A 17,835-nucleotide genomic window follows, 5' to 3' on the forward strand; every position below is an offset into this window, starting at 1 on the left:
CACACGACCATACATACATTACACCAGCGATGCGTTACCGATTTCATGGATTAATCATGAATATAGGAAAATTTGAGCAACAAATTGTATATGATTTGAGATGCAATTTTCATGAATGGCACTATATATTGTCATAAAAGCACACTTCAGATATAAACACACCTGGTCCTACTCACAAGGAGTGTCATTATATCCATCTGTATATGTTCTTACATGATATTACGGAGTTTCCCATAATATTGTGCTGCCTGTTTACTCGTTCTGTTCCGCTCTGCATCTGTTATTGGCATAACTACTTCACCCGCAGGAGCGGCGACTGCTGCAGTGCGGCTCTGCACCATCAGCTGTGCGAGATCTCGCCGAGTCAGCACAGCAGGAGGCGAGCATGGTGGTGCGATCTCTGCAGGCTCCAGCCCAGCGGCTCGCTGCCACCTTGCTGCTTCTGCACCTGCCCTTCCACCTACATCTGAAGCAGCAGCAGCAGAGACAGCACCGGGGCGGGCACCAGCAGGAGAGAGAAAGCGGCGCGGTGGGGACGCCAGAGTTGGCGCTGTGGGAGGCAACGCGTGAGCTGGGCGGGCATCTCGCCCGCCTGCGTGCCTCGCTGAGGCAGCAGCACGGGCGTTGGCGGGAGAGGCTGGAGGCCATGCTGGACGGCAAGGAGAGCATCGTGTGCCTCCCGCCGCCCCACTCACACCACCGGTAAGGTGGCTGGTACTGCTGTCGACGAGAAGATGGACTCGGACTCATTGTTTCTACAGAGCCACGACGCCGGTGTAGTGGATTTCACTATTACGATTAAAAGGAAGTGAAATTTCACGGTTAAAATCCTACATGAAAAGCTCCATTCGTGCTCTCCTATGCTGCATTGGGGGACAAAGTGATTGCCAGAATAAGTAATATTTTGAATTCTAAGGGTTCAGTATTCCAAACTTTAGATCATTTAGTAAACCACTGTATAATACAGGTTTTTTGGGGTTGGCGTAAATATTTAAATGTGTCGTTAAACCCGCCACCACCCGACACAGCCAACTAGTAAGGTTTGTCACTTAAACAGAACGTGACCAATTCGTTACGAGTACAGCACACCGGTGTGTTGGAGAGCCAAGCCATAACATTTACAATCTGAGTACGACGTTTCACCAGTAATTACAACTAGCTTTATCAGGCGACAGCCACATTTGGCTTGGCTCTCCAACACACCGGTGTGCTGTACGTGTAACGAATTGGCATGTTCTGCTGAGAATAAATAAGGGGGAGATGTATACCTCCATTTCCGCTGCACTGCTGTTTGGACGTAGCATGTAGGCAATGTGAAACTAAATCAGAACCACAGACTAAAGGCCTCCATATTCATGGTTCTTTCAGTGAAGTGTCACGATCTGAGATAACTATTCAATTCAAGTCTTTTGCACCACCACCTTAGTTAAATGCCAAATTTATTTTTCCTTCCCGGTCCTCCTTGACTGCTGTTTAGGGACGTCATCTGCACATCCACTCTATATTCTATCAAATCCTCGCTCGCCCCTTACAACCAAAATAAATGGAAAATAAACCATGTGTATATTTCTGACACGTTTAATTATATGCGAGTTTAAGAAACGTATTTTATTCAGCTTATTAATTTCTGTATGAAAATTCCATGTTGCCAGCATCGATTCGCCGACTTTTGAATGTGGAATCGATCCAATCCGCACGTCGCAATACAGATTCTGGTACAGTATAAGAAACGATCCGATCCGTAGGTTCGCGATTCAGACGAGTAGAATCGATCTACGATCATCAGTCGTGTTGGAATCCGTTCTTGACTGGTGTCTGTGATGTGAGTGTTTTCTTGTCGCGGAACTTTTGCCTCTGCGCCAATTTTTCAATTTATATAACCGCAGAATTTCCCGTATCGCCGCAATGACCGCTTGTCACGACTTGCGCCGGGTTTCCTATCTTCGAGATCGGGGAGACCGAGTGGCTAGGCCCAAGCCTCGGCCTTTCTACAAAAAATCATTCGGCCGCGGAGCCCGAGCCCACAGCCGATCGCGGTTAGACTTCGTGATGTACCGGTTATTTTTTATAATACAGAAAGGTGTATTCATTTTTAATACATAAATAAGTAGTAAATAAGTAGTTATTAGACTTCCGCTTTGATATATATGACATCCGTAGTGCGGATCAGCATAGTTTAGATAGGTACGTAGCGTAGTGTATATATGCGATTAGAATTGCCCAGACAAGTATATACATTTAGGATGTATAGTCTAAATAAGTGTATTTGACTTGAATAGTATACATACAGATACTTAGCACTGCATAGATTACATGGCGAACATCGTAATGGTCTACCCGCTGCCGAGTGTTGTGGCTGGGTGAGAGAGTGGGGTGGTGAGTTGAGTGGATGGAACAATGAGTTGGTGGTTGTCTTTTTTAAATCCTTTATATTAAGTTCGCTTGCTTGCGTGCTTGCTTGCTTACGACCGTGCAAATCGTTCGGTCGTTTTTTAACCCACTTCCCGTGATCCAATCGAGCTGACATTTTGCACACAGACTCGTTGTGCGTGACAATTAATTTTCGTGAAATTTTTTTCTAAAATTTTCCACTTTTTATGAAAAAAAAATGTCATATTTAATTTAAAATACCAATGTGATAAAAATGAAACTCTTACTCAAGAAAAACAGAAATGAATAATACAATAAAACCGATGCCACGCATATAAAGATTTATAGTGAAAAACTTTGTTTTTACGGGTTAATTTTTTAAATCCTTTATATTAAGTTCACTTGCTTGCGCGCTTACGACCGTGCAAATCTTTCGGTCGTTTTTTAACCCACTTCCCGTGATCCAATCGAGCTGACATTTTGCACACATACTCGTTGTGCGTGACAAATAATTTTCGTGAATTTTTTTTTCCAAATTTGTACACTTTTTAGGGGAAAAAAAATATTTAATTACCAATTGCTTAATGGTGGCAGGCAATGATCTGACCCATAGGTGGCAGCCATCTCAAGCCAGAGCACGAGAGGACTCTAGCCGCCACGCATATATAGGATTTATAGTGAAAAACTTTGTTTTTACGGGTTAATTTTTAAATCCTTTATATTAAGTTCACTTGCTTGCACGCTTACGACCGTGCACATCTTTCGGTCGTTTTTTAACCCACTTCCCGTGATCCAATCGAGCTGACATTTTGCACACAGACTCGTTGTGCGTGACAATTTATTTTCGTGAAAATTTTTCCAAAATTTTCCACTTTTTAGGAAAAAGAAAATTTCATATTTAATTGAAAATACCAATGTGATCAAAATGAAACTCTTACTCAAGAAAAACAGAAATGAATAATAAAATAAAACCGATGCCACGCATATAAAGGATTTATAGTGAAAAACTTTTGTTTTTATGGGTTAATTTTTCTGTGTAAGTTTGCACGTATAGGTTTCCATAGGTGTGCGTTTAATTGTTACACGGATTATCCCATTCAGCACAGCGACGTCTAAACAATACAAACAAGTAAACCCGTAAAAACAAAGTTTTTCACTATAAATCCTTTATATGCGTGGCATCGGGGCGGCTAGAGTCCTCTCGTCCTCTGGCTTGAGATGGCTGCCGCCTATGGGTCAGATGATTGTCTGGCAGCATTAAACAAGCGGTAATTAAATATTTATTTATTTTTCCCTAAACAGTGTAAAATTTAGGAAAAATTTTTCACGAAAATGCATTGTCACGCACAACGAGTCTGTGTGCAAAATGTCAGCTCAATTAGATCACGGGAAGTGGGTTAAAAAACGACCGAAAGATTTGCACGGTCCTAAGCAAGCAAGCGAACTTAATATAAAGGATTTAATAAGTATAACCAGTAAAAACAAAGTTTTTCACTATAAATCCTTTATATGCGTGGCGGCTTGAGTCCTCTCGTCCTCTGGCTTGAGATGGCTGCCACCTATGGGTCAGATGATTGCATTGCACCATTAAGCAATTGGTAATTAAATATAATATTTACGTCCTAAAAAGTGTAACATTTTGGAAAACATTTTCACGAACATTAATTGTCTCGCACAACGAGTCTGTGCAAAATGTCAGCTCGATTGGATCACGGGAAGTTGGTTAAAAAACGACCGAAAAATTTGCACGGTCGTAAGCAAGCAAGCAAGCGAACTTAATATAAAGGATTTAAAAAAACATCAATATTGCAGAGAACAAGTACAGGGTCCGAGGGATGTTGCACAACTATCACACGAGGTATTTAACGGTCGTAAACGATACACGCAAATAAAACTGCAACTATATTAGAGGAAGGGAAACTACAATAAGTAATATAAAAAAACACTTTTTAAAAACACGCTTTTATGAAATGTACGAGTAATGGAAGAACTCGACTCCAGGAAGTGGCCCCGAGGCTTGCCACAGCGTAAGGGACCGTGGTGATTTACATCCAACGTGAGTTGAGCGTGGACAATGAGAGCCAAGCCGAACATCTCTTTATCTCCATATATATAAAAGGCAAAGTTGTGATTATGTGTGTCTGTTCAAAATATTTAGCGTACTTCCCGACAGGCTTTTGTATTTTTTTTGGGGGGGGGGGGGGCTCAATAATGAAAATTCTTTTGCACAAGTGAGCTGTGACGTCACATCTGTCATGTGACCCGCGCGTGTGGAAGCGTAACGCATTGTAGTGTTGTGGTTAGCGCTACGCTGCGTTACGAACCTGGCGACCCGAGTTCGATTCCCGCTCACGGCCACCACCGGTGACGATTATTTGAACCGGTCCTGGGCCTCCCCTAGGTCGACTCAGCCTCAAACAAGTAACTGGTGTGGTGTGTGAACATCGCCACTGGGGAGACAAAGGCGGCCGGGCGTGGTGAATCCAAGTCCCGGGCGAAGCCAGGTAGTAAAGCTAGTAACATGTAAAAAATAATGTTTTAAAATATATTTTTATGATAGAATATAGTATTGGCATCAGTCTGACATAAGTATACCAAGTTTGCAGTCGATACCACATTGGGAAGTGGGTTATAAGATTTGAGGATACAACAACGACAACAACAACAGACAGTTAAATGAAAGTGTGTAAAAAGGGACATAAAGAGGGAGTGTGAAAGGAGGGAACCAAGCTATGGATGAGCAGCAAGGGTATTCCAGGAATGAGGAGCAACAACGCCAAAACATTTTTTTATTACTAAAGTTTTAGCATGTGCAATTTTTAGTCGATAGAAGGCATTTCTGAATATCGGGGATATATTCTAGATTTGAAGCTTTCGTTACTGCAAGGATTCATACTCTTAGGTTTTTTCGGTAAAGCCACCGAAAAAAGCTAAGAGTACCGAAAAAACCTAAGAGTATCGGGGATAGAGTTAGAGGAACTATTAATTTAGGTTATTGGAAGATTAGTCATGGTGTCTCTGGATGTCCAGGGTGGACAGATTTGAGTTAATGTACATGTTGCAATGATGAGTTCTAGATTCACACGCTAGGTGGTAGATGGTATCACAATAATAAAATATGGGCAGAATAAATTGTGTGAGTGCAGTGTGTGTATCGTGTCTGTTAGTATACTGTGTGGGAATAAACTGTGTTGTGTGTGATTGCATAGTTGGTGAGAGTGTAAATTCTTTGTTGTGTATGAATGTGCTGTGTACAGAAATACCTCGGTTTACTTCTGGGATGCATTCCGGAAATGTGCGACGAATATCGAAAAAACGTAAATCAAAGTAATTTACAGGATAGGTGGAGGCGAAGGCTGAGGGACGAAGATGAGAAAGGACAGATGCTGTCAGCAACGTAAGTGTTGGTTGAGGCAATGCAAATGAGGTAGTGGTATTAATACATTGACGACGTATTTTGCGAAATGATGTAAAAGATAGAAAATAATAATCGGGGTATTCCTGTATTTGCAAAGTGCAGAACACACTGCCATTATATGTTGTGCCGATTCCCATTAGTGCGAAATAATTGCAGCACTTGGCCTAAAAGCCGATGTAACTTATTAGGGGATATTTTGTGTTTTTGTGTGAATGTTTACGTGCGTATGTTTACGTGCGTCTGTATGAGTATACTTTGGAGAGCAGTCGTGTATGTTGAACTTCTTTCACACCGTATGTAGCCAACCGTGTTAATCGGAGGTGCGGTGGAAGGACAACAAAAAGTGTAATGGATTGCGCGCTGCTCTATAATCCTGGCCACCCATGTTCGGTTCCTGCTCATGACCAACTCTGACGAATATCTGAACTGATCCAGAGCCTCCCCTAGGTCGACTCACCCTTAAATGTGTAGCTGGTGCAGTGTGTAAACATCAGCACTGGGAGACAAAGGTAGCCGGGCATGGTGCTGACCACCCACTCCCTTGTGCGCCATTCCGGCCTTCATAGGTGCTTGCTAAAAAACTTGCCATAACAGTATCTTACAGGCTATTTGTAGAATCTTTGTTCATATATGTGTGCATACCCGTGCATGTCTGTGCCTTATGTTGATGGCGGTTGAGTGGATATTGCTGTTTTCAAGTGCACCAAGTGTGGGAAGGCATTTACAAGGTCATCACATGTTCGCAATCACCTTAGAACACACACAGGTGAAAAGCCCTTTAAGTGCACTGTGTGTGGGAAAGCATTTGCATGGTCATCGGTCCGAAACAAGCATCAGAAGATCCACAAAGAGAGGAAGGTGAAATCGAAATGTAAAAGTCAAGGTTGTGCAATGACCTCATCTTTTGTAAAACAACTAGAAGAAATTACCAGCTTCATAACCTGGCCAGGCGTGGAGGTGAAATGTGAAGATGATTAGACTGTTGTGAAAAAAGAGCCAGAAGAACATTCCAGCTTCTCAACCTAGCCAGGAGTGGAGGTAAAATGTGAAGATGATTCAACTCGTGTGAAAAAAGAAACCGAAAATAATTCAAGCCTCACAAACTGGCAAGGAGTGGAGGTGAAATATGAAGAAGTTTAGACTCCCAAAAGAAAACGTTGGGAAGGCGTCACTGCAGATTTTGACAATTCAATCCAGCCGTATAGCCTGGCAGCTCCGTTGGAACCTAGGTACCTCAAAACGAACAGCACAGATCGCAAAAGATCAGCGAATGCTGCCTTCCGAGATGCTGTCCTGCTCAAAAGCATCGATGGACAAGCTCGCCAAACAAGCTGTATGGAAACACCTCACCCATCACCTTCAGCCAACCGCAAGCAACAAATCCAGCCAACTATCACAATGAGTGGAAGCAGGCCTCAGGGCCATAACATCCAACAAGGCTCTGGGATATGATGGTTTGGGTCCTGAATTCCAAAAGAACCTGGGACTTGGGATAGCAATGGTTTGCAAACCTCTTCACCATCATACACAGGACAGGCAAAGTTCCAAAAGCATGGAAGCCAAAGTCATGGCCATCCTAAAACCTGGAAAGCCGCAATAATTGCCCTCCAGCTACAGGCCAGTATTCCTCTTGTCCACCTCTAAGCTGAGAGTGCTTGCCAAACTTTCCTCCATTATCGGTGAATGTGTGTTTTTTGTCGACTATGCACGAGCATTAACATCAAGTGATTCGTTACATGACGAGGTGTCGCCCTCTGGCGGACATGCGGTACCAGCACCGCCGTATGTTAAGAGGTCTGGTTAACTTGTGAATGCCATTTTACTGCCCTACATTCCTGACAAAAGTCTGAAAAATAAAATATTCAATATTGCTATGAAACTACATTAAATGAAACTAGAAGAATATGGTTTGTCTGAATAGTCATAAAGGTATGTTTTCAGTGACATTGAGCCTGTCCTGCCGGCTGAACTATCGGTTAAAATGTGGGGCAAGTGGCCTGTCTTTTTTTTCTCGTCATCACAGATCAAGACATGGCCACGGACCGACATGTAACGGGAGCTCTTGAGTTTATGGGTTTGGGTGCTAGTCTGTGGTTCTCTCTTGAGTATCTGAGTTTCTAAGTTTATGGGTTTCTGTGAGAGTATGGCCTCTGAGTATATTGGATCTGTTTCAGTCTGGGTCTCCATTAATCTGTGGGTCTGTGTCTGGATCTGTATGGGTTAGGGTGAGCTGTTCTGTGGTTACAAGTCACCCTCTGGTGGACATGTGTACTGGACATCTCTGAAAAAGCTTTATAGCTCATTGGATTCCTCCGTATAAATATTCTGATTCTACTACACAATAAACGGGGCTAGTTGCGCTTTTATGTAAATGCACATCTACAACTACTAAAATAACTGTACATATGAGGATAAATCCTATTCCAATGGTGACTTTGTGTAAAGGCTCTCATAGGCATAAATTCGCAGTGCACACCGGGAGCTGAACACAAACGCCTCAAGGTAGGCATGGGGGAGTCAGAATTAGTTTAGTTCCCCAGCAAAGCCTATTCAGCTAAGACGTTTTTTTTCAATAGAGACTTAGCCAGGATAATTCACGTTTATATTGAGGTTTGAGTTGGGGGTTAGGTTTAGAGGGTTGGGTTTAAGGTTAGGGGGTTCGGTTGTGTTGGGGAAGACAAGTGTGGATTATGGGTTAGGTTTAAGAGTAGTACTGGCCACCAAGCGGAGTCACAAAACCATCATGCAATCTTCGGTCATCGCACCAACTTTTGCAAGCCATTGAACAAAGATGGTCACCGCATCGCACGCTTTCAGATGCGCTTCTGCGGCCGTAAGGAATGCTCTTCCAATATTAGGAAGCCACTGGAGCTATGCACTTTTAAATCTAAACTGAAAACTCATTGCTTTAAAACCGTTTTTTTGTGTAAGTTGTCCTTCCCCCGCCTCTCCCAATTAGCTCGGCTGTCTATGGTGCGAAAGAAGTTCAACATACAATGTAATGTATAACTTGTAATACTGCATATGGCCACCATTGGGCAGTACGTAGCCATGTACAGGGTGCTTCAAATTTTTTGTTAACACTTATATGGGATTTGAGGTTTTCGTGACTGCAGGGATCCATACTCTTTAGTTCAGGGGTCCTCAAACTTTTTAAACAGGGGGCCAGTTCACTGTCCCTCAGACCGTTGGAGGGCCGGACTATAGTTAAAAAAAACTATGAACAAATTCCTATGTACACTGCATATATCTTATTTTGAAGTGAAACAAAACGGGAACAAATACAATATTTAAAATGAAGAACAAGTAAAGTTAAATCAACAAACTTGCCAGTATTTCAATGGGAATTATGGGCCTGCTTTTGGCTAATGAGATGGTCAATGTCCGGTTCCATATTTGTCACTGCTAGTCGTAACAAGTGATGCAAGTGTGCATCCGTTAGTCTAAATCTGGTTGGAGATTTCAAATGTTTCATTCTGGAAAAAGTCTTCACAGACATAAGTGCTGCCAAAGATGGTTGCCATTTTGAGTGCATGGTTCCTGAGATCAGGATATGTCTCAGAGGGGAGAGATGCATAGAAATTATGAAGGCTGCTTGACTTGAATGCGTCTTTCAGAGTCACAATTCTGCAGTTCAGCCAGTTCCATTTGGTAAATTGTATCCACATTTTCAATGTCAATAGAAAATGGGTTACGGAAAAGCTGTATGTCCTGCTCATGGAGATGAAGCTCTTTAAATCTAAATTGGAACTCCTTTTGCAATTTTTCCAGTGAATCCACACATGTTTTGTTTGGGAATTGCAACCAATGGTTTTTCCGCTAACAGATTTTGAGTTATGGGGAGATGGCAGAAGTTTTCCTCCTTAACTTGTTTGATGAGGAGGCCTAATTTTACTTCAAATGCTTTGACATGTGATTGCATATCACAGATGAGCTTCCCCTTTTCTTGAAGTTGCACATTGAAACTGTTGAGTAGCTCTGTTACATCTGTCAGAAAGGCAAGGTGCCATTTCCATTCTGCATCATTGAGCTCTGGTACTTCTTTGTTTTTTGAAAGCAGAAAAGCTGTAATCTGTGGAAGTAAGTCAGAAACGTTTCAAAACTCTCCCTCGACTCAGCCAACGGACTTCTGTGTGGTACAGAACATCTTCATAGTCAACATTTAGTTCAGACAGAAATTCCTGAAATTGTCTGTGGTTTAGTGCATGAGCTCTAATGAAGTTAACACAAGATTCCACAATTTTCATAACAGAGTCCCACTTCAGTGATTTACTACACAGCGCTTGTTGGTGGATGAGGCAGTGTATGGCTATTGGATGAGAATGGTTATGTTTGTCCATCTCTTGGTTAATGCGAGCAATTACTCCTTTCTTAGACCCCACCATGCTAGGAGCACCATCAGTTGTCACTGGCTAGTTTAGCCCAGTTCAGCTCCAAACCATTCACAGTTTGGCAAACTTTTTCATAGATATCCTCTCCTGTAGTTGTTCCTTTGATGCTTTGCAGTGCAGCAAGCTCTTCTGTGACTTCAAAATAGTCATTCGTCCCACGAATAAAAATTAGAAGTTGTGCAGAATCACGAACATCATTGCTTTCGTCGAGTGCCAAGGAAAAATAGGAAAGTTTTTTTGTGGAGTTTTGCAAATGCTGATGCAAATTGCCTCCCATTTCTTCAATCCTCCGTATAATTGTAGGTCCTGAAAGACTCACTGTACTAAATAAATCGGCCTTCTCTGGACATCTCTTTGGCAACAGAAAGAAGGCATTCTTTAACAAATTCTCCCTCCACGAATGGTCTGCCAGTGCACGCTATTAGATTGGCAACTTGAACTTGCTCGCAGTGATGAAATATTTAGCTGCTTCTGCTTCACAAAAGTATTTTGCTGAGTTAATGTATTTTTCAGTTTAAATATTTTATCTTTTCTCACTTCTCCGACCAAACAATCATATTTATCTTTATGTTGAGTTTCATAGTGTCGACGTAAATTGTATTCTTTGAACACAGACACTATATTCTGGCATATCAGACACACAGCTCTTTCCTTGTACTGCATGAAAAAGTAATCATAAGTCCACTTTTCTTTGAATACCCTACACTCCGAGTCAATTTTTCTCTTTCTTGACATCATTGTTTCCTAAGGAGTCAAAATTGCTATTAGTAAAATACCAATATATATACAGCGCTACAAAAACAATATACCAGCAATAACTTTGCCCACACAGAGACATACAGACTGCACTGCCCATCAATGCAGTCTGATTGGGGGAACTCCGCTTTTACCCCAGGCTCACACTGGTGCGGGTGCCATTAAAAAGTTAATAACACCTGCAGTTTTGTTCACAGATCGCAGTACATCCCCAGCACACAGGAATATCACTGGGAGTGGAGCCGAGGGGCAAGTGAGGGAGCTGAGGGAGGGAGAGCCAGTCAAGCGCAGCCAGGGGAGGGCTGACAGCCTTAGGCCTGGGGGGCAAGTCCAGTCAATTGGCCCATTGAACCATTCACCAGCGCAGCCCAATGAGTGCCCACCGCCGCAGCTCAATCAGTGCCCACCGCCGCAGCTCAATCAGTGCTCACCAGCACAGCCCAATGAGTGCTCGCCACCGCAGCCCAATGAGTGCTCACCAGCGCAGCCCAATGAGTGCTCACCAGCGCAGCCCAATGAGTGCTCACCAGCGCAGCCCAATTAGTGCTCACCAGCACAGCCCAATTAGTGCTCACAAGCGCAGCCCAATTAGTGACCATGGGCCGTAGTTTGAGGACCCCTGATGTAGGCTCTTAAGTACCAGTTAAGGGAGGAGGGGGGGAGGGGCTTATCAGAATGTGGTAGCCAATGAATGGAACGTATCGGGGGGGGCGGGGCTAACAGAGGGACGGGGTACTCGTGGTCGAGGTCAACGACGTGTTTATGCGCAAGTCACTGTGGATGTACATAATAGGAAAGGAAAGAAAATGCCCATGTTTATACCAATGTTGGCTGACAATAAAGAGAGTACTGTTAAACGTTAGGGATGTTAACACTCGGTAAAGTAAAAAATAGTGCCTGTCAGATAAGATGGTCCAACAATGTGTAATTAAATCTTTTTTGCATTGTTGATAACATCTTTCCAATGATTACTAAGTTTGTACCCATGATCACGGTTGAAATTATGACTGTGTTTGTATATCTGAATGGCTTCGTGTACAAACCTTTGATGGTAGCCAGTGGGTTTGCAGAGCACTTTAGTCTCGGAGAAAACAATCTCATGAGAGCCCACCGCATTGTAGCAATGATCGGCAACGGCAGAAGACTCAATTTTGCCGTGTTTCAAATCTGACTTGTGCTCGCGGACACGATCAGAGACATGACGTTTCGTTTCCCAAATGTAACAGTCACCACAGCTGCAACTCAGTTTATAGACTCCAGGGTATTGCAAGTCAGGGATGACATTCTTCACAGATGGAATTAGATCACGGATTTTTTTATGTACTGTACTGAATCGGACTTGGATCTTATGTTTCTTTAGAATTTTGGAGATCTTTTTGGTCACGCCTGCTATGTATGGTAACGTGATAGTTTTGATCAGAGTTTCAAGTGGCTGTTTCTGTATGGTGGGAGAAACAACTTGGCGGATGGTGCGTTCAGAGTATCTGTTCATCCTGAGGGCCCAATGTACATGTCTCAATTCACTAGCCAGGTGGTGTTGGTCAGAAATGCCATGAGCTCTGTGGTATAGCGTTTTGATGAGAGAATTATTTTGAGATGGGTGGTGGTGGGAATCCGGTTTCAAGTAGGAATATGTGTGGGTGGCTTTCCTGTAGACAGAATGTCCCAATGATCCGTCAGGTCTCCTCTCAAACAGAATATCTAAGAATGGTAGTTTGCCATCTTTCTCCACTTCCATGGTGAATCTGATGGATGGATGTCTGTAATTGATGTGGTCCAAGAAGTGGTTCAATGCTGGGAGGCCATGTGGCCAAATGACGAAAATGTCACCCACATACCTCTTCCACAGGGAAGGACGCAGGGTGGATGTCTGGATGGCGTCTGATTCAAACTTTTCCATGAACATGTTGGCTATCACTGGTGACAAAGGGGAGCCCATAGGGGTACCCTCATTCTGTTTGTAGAAGGTGCCATTCCAGGTAAAATAAGTGTTGGTGAGGCAATGCCTAACCAGCGCAGGCACATCCGAATTCAATCCATGTTGTTAGGGTGTCAGGCACTGGAACTTTGGTAAACAGAGATACTACATCAAAACTGACGAGGATATCATCAGGAGATAGTACCATGTCATTGACCAAAGAGAATAGTTGGGTTGAGTTGAGTACTGCCGAAGAGGTCTTGCCTGTGAAGGGAAATAGAGTATCTGATAGAAAACGTGCTAGTTTGTAGGTAGGGGAGTTAATTGTTGACACGATGGGTCGTAGCGGGGTGTCTTCTTTATGGATCTTGGGAAGACCATAGAGTCTGGGAGGTCTAGCAGCCGAGGGTTTTAGAGAGTGACGTTTAGTTGGTTTGATTAGGGAAGTCGAACTAGTGATGATCCTGTTGGTTTTTGTCGTTAGGCTGTTAGTAGGATCGCTTTTCATTTTGGAGTAACTACCATAATTAAGTAGGTCCAGGATTTTGTTGTTGTATGATTCTTTATCCATGATGACCATGGCATTGCCCTTGTCTGCCGAGAGGATGACTATATCATCTCTCTTTTTTAAGTTCGCGAGTTCAGAGCGTTCGTTTTTGCTAATGTTACTAGTGGGTTTCTTAGCCTTCTTAAGAATCGTGGCTATTTCAGCTTTTGCTACATCCGCATGGATGTGTCCTATGCCTCTGAGGGCAACATCAACCTGAGACATGACATCCTCTACTGGTATATATTTAGGGGTGACAGCGAAATTTAGTCCTTTGGCCAGTACCGTTTTCAGATTGTCAGAAATTGGTATGTTACTCTGATTAATAACAGTCTTATTGACATCCAGCTTTGTGATTTGTGGCTCCGATATCTTCTTAGATAGGAGGTTGAATTTAGAAATCAGGTTGGCTTTGCATTTGGTTGACAGTGAGTCCGCAGAAGCAGAAGTCATGTTGTCAACGTGGTTCCAATCAGAAGGGGACTTTTTGTGTTAACATTAAATGTGTTTGTAAGAGAGTCTTGTCTAAATTATCGAGTTCAACTCGGAGTAACCTTATTCTCTCCGAGATTAGTGATAGGCTAGCTTTAAGTAAAATCTGTTCAGAGTTCAGTGAGGACACAGCAGCAGATGTGAGTGTGAAAGCGATGGGTATTACCTTGTTATCGCGGCATCTCTTGAGGAAGGCCAGTGTCTCGAAGCTCTGACTTCTTGTCTCGTCTGTTAAAAATTCTAACAGATAGGTGAAATTCCTCCCTGTAGAGGGTATTAATTCTAGATTTGAAGCTTTCGTGACTGCAAGGATTCATATGTGATGCCGCCGCCACGAAGCCGTTCAGCGGGCGCCCCACCCCCGACCTCGCCACCACCAAGTGACGGAGCCGACCCCCGCGTCCCCCTCACCTCACCTCACATGAACACACCCGCACGCATTTCCCCCCCCCCCCCATAGAGCTCTGAGGGGAAGTCACCTGGCTGACCGGTTTTAATCCGAGAAGCCCTTATTGGGATTAACCTTCACGGTTTCCGGCGACCAGGGAATTGGACGACCTCCCCCGATGCTACTTCGCACCGCGGCGCTGTGACCGGCATTAAGATTGCATGGTCGCGGCGAGGGGCATTCGGCCACCACGGTTGAAACGCATCCCCCACACACACACACACGTATCGACGAGACAGGCAGAGGAGGGACGGGACGGCATAATTTAGTATGACAAAATGGGCTCGAGCGCGCAGGCGCCATTATTAGGGAAATTGGGGAAGTTAAAAGATAAAGCTGGAATTACAAATAATCAGAGGTACGCGGAGGTCCGTGCATAAATTCCCACGGCAAGCTTTTGTGATGGGTGCCGCCGCATAATTGGCATGATAATCAGAGGTACGCGGAGGTCCGTGCATAAATTCCCACGGCAAGCTTTTGTGATGGATGCCGCCGCATAATTGACATAACAAAAGCATGCATGAGAATGGGATGAATTAGAATAAGCACCGGAGGGGCGAGTAAGGGCTCGGGAGGCGGGGCCTAGGTCGGGGAGATAGGATAAAAGCGATCGTAGCAAGGTAGAGGGATCGGACTCCAAGAAGCCAGCGGCCAAGACAGCTCCCAGCTCTGCCCTCCGGATGTCCGTGCGACGTGTTGAGACGAGCAGCGAGGAAAACCCACGGGACGCCGAATACTTAGAACCGTGAGTAAGAAGGTGAAATAGTATCGCAAGCCGATAAATAGGGAATAGGTCCAGAGGTAGCAGCATAAGCCAGCCTCGTCGATTCATACTGATTTAGTGATAATTCCCAGGTAGCCGAGAATAAATCATTAATATCTGATCGTGGCCTCGTGTGATCTCGCTGAGAAGTGTGAACGTGTGTGGTGCTGTGTACACAGCGGCTCGCCTCGTGGGAGCACTGCGGAGAGCGACGCGAGGGAAGAGGTTGCGTTTGGAGTGCGTGGTAGTTGTCGCTGCTTGCCAAGGTAGAGAGGGCAGAGGGCCGTGTCCGATAGCTAGAATAAGAGGTAAGTCCGTCCACCTCGACCGCCTCCTCACTCGCTTCTGTCCTGCCCCTCGACCCCGCTGTGTTTGTTCAGCACCACATCAAAACCAGTTTGGCGCATGCTCCAATTCAGTGGCTCCCCAACACTACACCATTTCCAGCGAACAACCACTTACAATTGAGACTTTGCTGGTCTCTGGAGTTCGCACCTGATTAAACTAAATAAACCGTTGTCTGCTCATATACAGGGTGTTTAAAAAGATGGACCCAATTTCAAAGCAGTATATTTCACAATGGCAACATGTTACAAATACACAAAAAGTTACAAACGGTTTAATGAGCTATCAAGTTTTACTAACCATTTTATAAATGCTCTGTGCCCTCCACCTGCTGTACGAACAACATCGAGATAGTTAAATTCGTCTCAAACGCCTCTCCGTGTCTTCTTCCACTGAAGTCACCACTGCCGTGATTCTGTTTTTGAGGTCATCCAGATTAGTCGCTAATGGTGGCACAAAAACACAGTCTTTGACGTATCCCCACAAGAAAAAGTCGCAGGGTGTGATGTCTGGGGATCTTGGGGGCCAAGAGTGTAGTGCCAAGTCTTGGGGTCCAGTGCGACCTATCCAACGTTGAGGCAGTGTGTCATTTAGAAAACGTCAAACGTGCAGGTGCCAATGTGGCAGTGATCCATCTTGCTGAAAGATGAAGTCATTGGAATCTTCATCAAGTTGTGGAAAGAGCCATTTCTACAGCATTTCGAGATATGCTTGTCCCGTAATTGTGTTTCCCTCGAAAAAAAGGGCCATAAACCTTTCTTTGAGAAACAGCACAAAACACGTTCACTTTCGGGGAATTACGCTCATGCTCTACAGTTTCGTGTGGATTCTCTAATCCCCATATGCGCACATTGTGACGGTTAACTTTACCGCTTAGATGAAACGTTGCTTCAGCACTAAAAATCAAACGCGATAAGAAGCTGTCGCCCCTCCATGTTCTGTAACACCGCATAACAAAATTCTACACGCTTTCCTTTGTCACCCGCACGAAGAGCCTGTACCATTTGCAACCGGTATGGCCTCATGATTTAACGTCGCATTAACACATGCCAGACAGTCGTATGAGGAATCGCAAGTTCTCGGCTGGCACGACGAGTGAACTTCTGCGAACTACGCAGAAAACTCACTTGAATTCTGCTCACGTTTTCCTGAGGTGCGTGGTTGCCCTGTGCTCTTCCCCTTACATAAAACAGCCTGTTTCCTCAAATTGTCGGTACCAACGACGAATGCTCTTTGACATTGGCGGATCAATGCCAAAACACCGTTGAAACGCATGCTGCACCACAATTATGGATTCAATCTTGCTGAACTGCAGAATGCAAAACGCCTTGTGTTGCGGGGTCGCCATCTTGCGAATGACTGAGGCTAGGGGCTGTTTGTGCGCTGGTAGAGACATCTAGCGGTAATCATTTGGAACTCTATGCCCCACCCTTTCAAGTGGTAAGAGTTTCATTCATTGGCGGTTCGTGGTTGCAGTCATAACGATTTCAAATCGGGACCATCTTTTTAAAACACCCTGTATTGTCTGCCTAATTAGGTCTCCGATGCACCTCTGGAAAGAGTGTTTATTATTAGTATAAATACGCGTATCAAGACTTTTTCAGGAGGGTCCTACGTTGTTGCAGTAGGGGGCGATGTTGCTCTATGTAAATTCCAATTGAGTAATGTTTAGGTGGTTTTTCAATATTGGGATGCTTGGAAAATACCAGTGTACATTGTGTGGGTTTTTGGGTCTTTATTTGCTATGGGCAAAAAAGCTTGAGAACCCGATGGAAACCCATGCAGAACAGGGGGAGAACTTTCAAACGCGAGTGTCGCGTGAGTCTGCAACCTGCGTTGTCGAGGCTGTGCCTCTCCTATGCGGCACCTTCACCTGGACCGCACCGCCCTGGTTGTGTCCTCCCATGCGGCACGTGTAGCTAAAGGTGAAAGCCAAGAAGCGGGGGCGTGAGCGGCAGGACGATGTGATGCGTTTGACAGAACGCTTGCACGGCTTCACGAGGACGTCCACCGACATCCTGCATGGCTTTCCCGTCGTGAGTGCGCTCCCTCCCCCACCCCTGCCTCCGGCCCCCCACCCTCCACTTCTCAATGCCGAATCGACGCAAAAACGTGAGAAATCCAGTAATGGCAGGTCAAAATATTCCCCTCCAGTGCCCGATTAGTGCGGCGAAGATGCTCGCAAGAGACGGATAAGTATCATTTGCGGGCTGTTTTAAGCCGGTCGGCCTTGTATGGCTGCAGACCATAGGAAATCGAGTTACGGGCCGCATTCTGCCCAACGGCTGTAGGTTTTCCAATCTTATCTTGAATGTAACATTTGCACATGAGCATGTCGTTTTTCATACATGGTAAATAATCGATTCTTAAATGCACAATTCTGGTCC

At 44.4% G+C, this 17,835-nt stretch overlaps 1 protein-coding gene across 20 annotated transcripts in view; it reads left to right on the top strand.

Moving 5' to 3' along the window:
- TEDC1 (tubulin epsilon and delta complex 1) overlaps positions 1-17,835 on the top strand; it is a 38,359-nt gene that overhangs the window by 11,595 nt on the left and 8,929 nt on the right. For 3 of the 20 annotated variants that reach the window (XM_078595061.1, XM_078595063.1, XM_078595081.1), the window contains 2 exons: positions 308-15,411; positions 17,368-17,484. In XM_078595061.1, coding sequence (XP_078451187.1) covers positions 308-706 — 399 coding nt within the window. In that variant the 3' untranslated portion in view covers positions 707-15,411; positions 17,368-17,484. Of the gene's footprint in view, positions 1-307; positions 16,602-17,367; positions 17,485-17,835 lie in introns of all 20 variants that reach the window. The other 17 variants (XM_078595079.1, XM_078595080.1, XM_078595070.1 and 14 more) reach the window with 16 other exon arrangements.

Source organism: Lampetra planeri, chromosome 5 (assembly GCF_965212315.1).
Source record: "Lampetra planeri chromosome 5, kcLamPlan1.2.h2, whole genome shotgun sequence".
Lineage (NCBI taxonomy): Eukaryota > Metazoa > Chordata > Hyperoartia > Petromyzontiformes > Petromyzontidae > Lampetra > Lampetra planeri.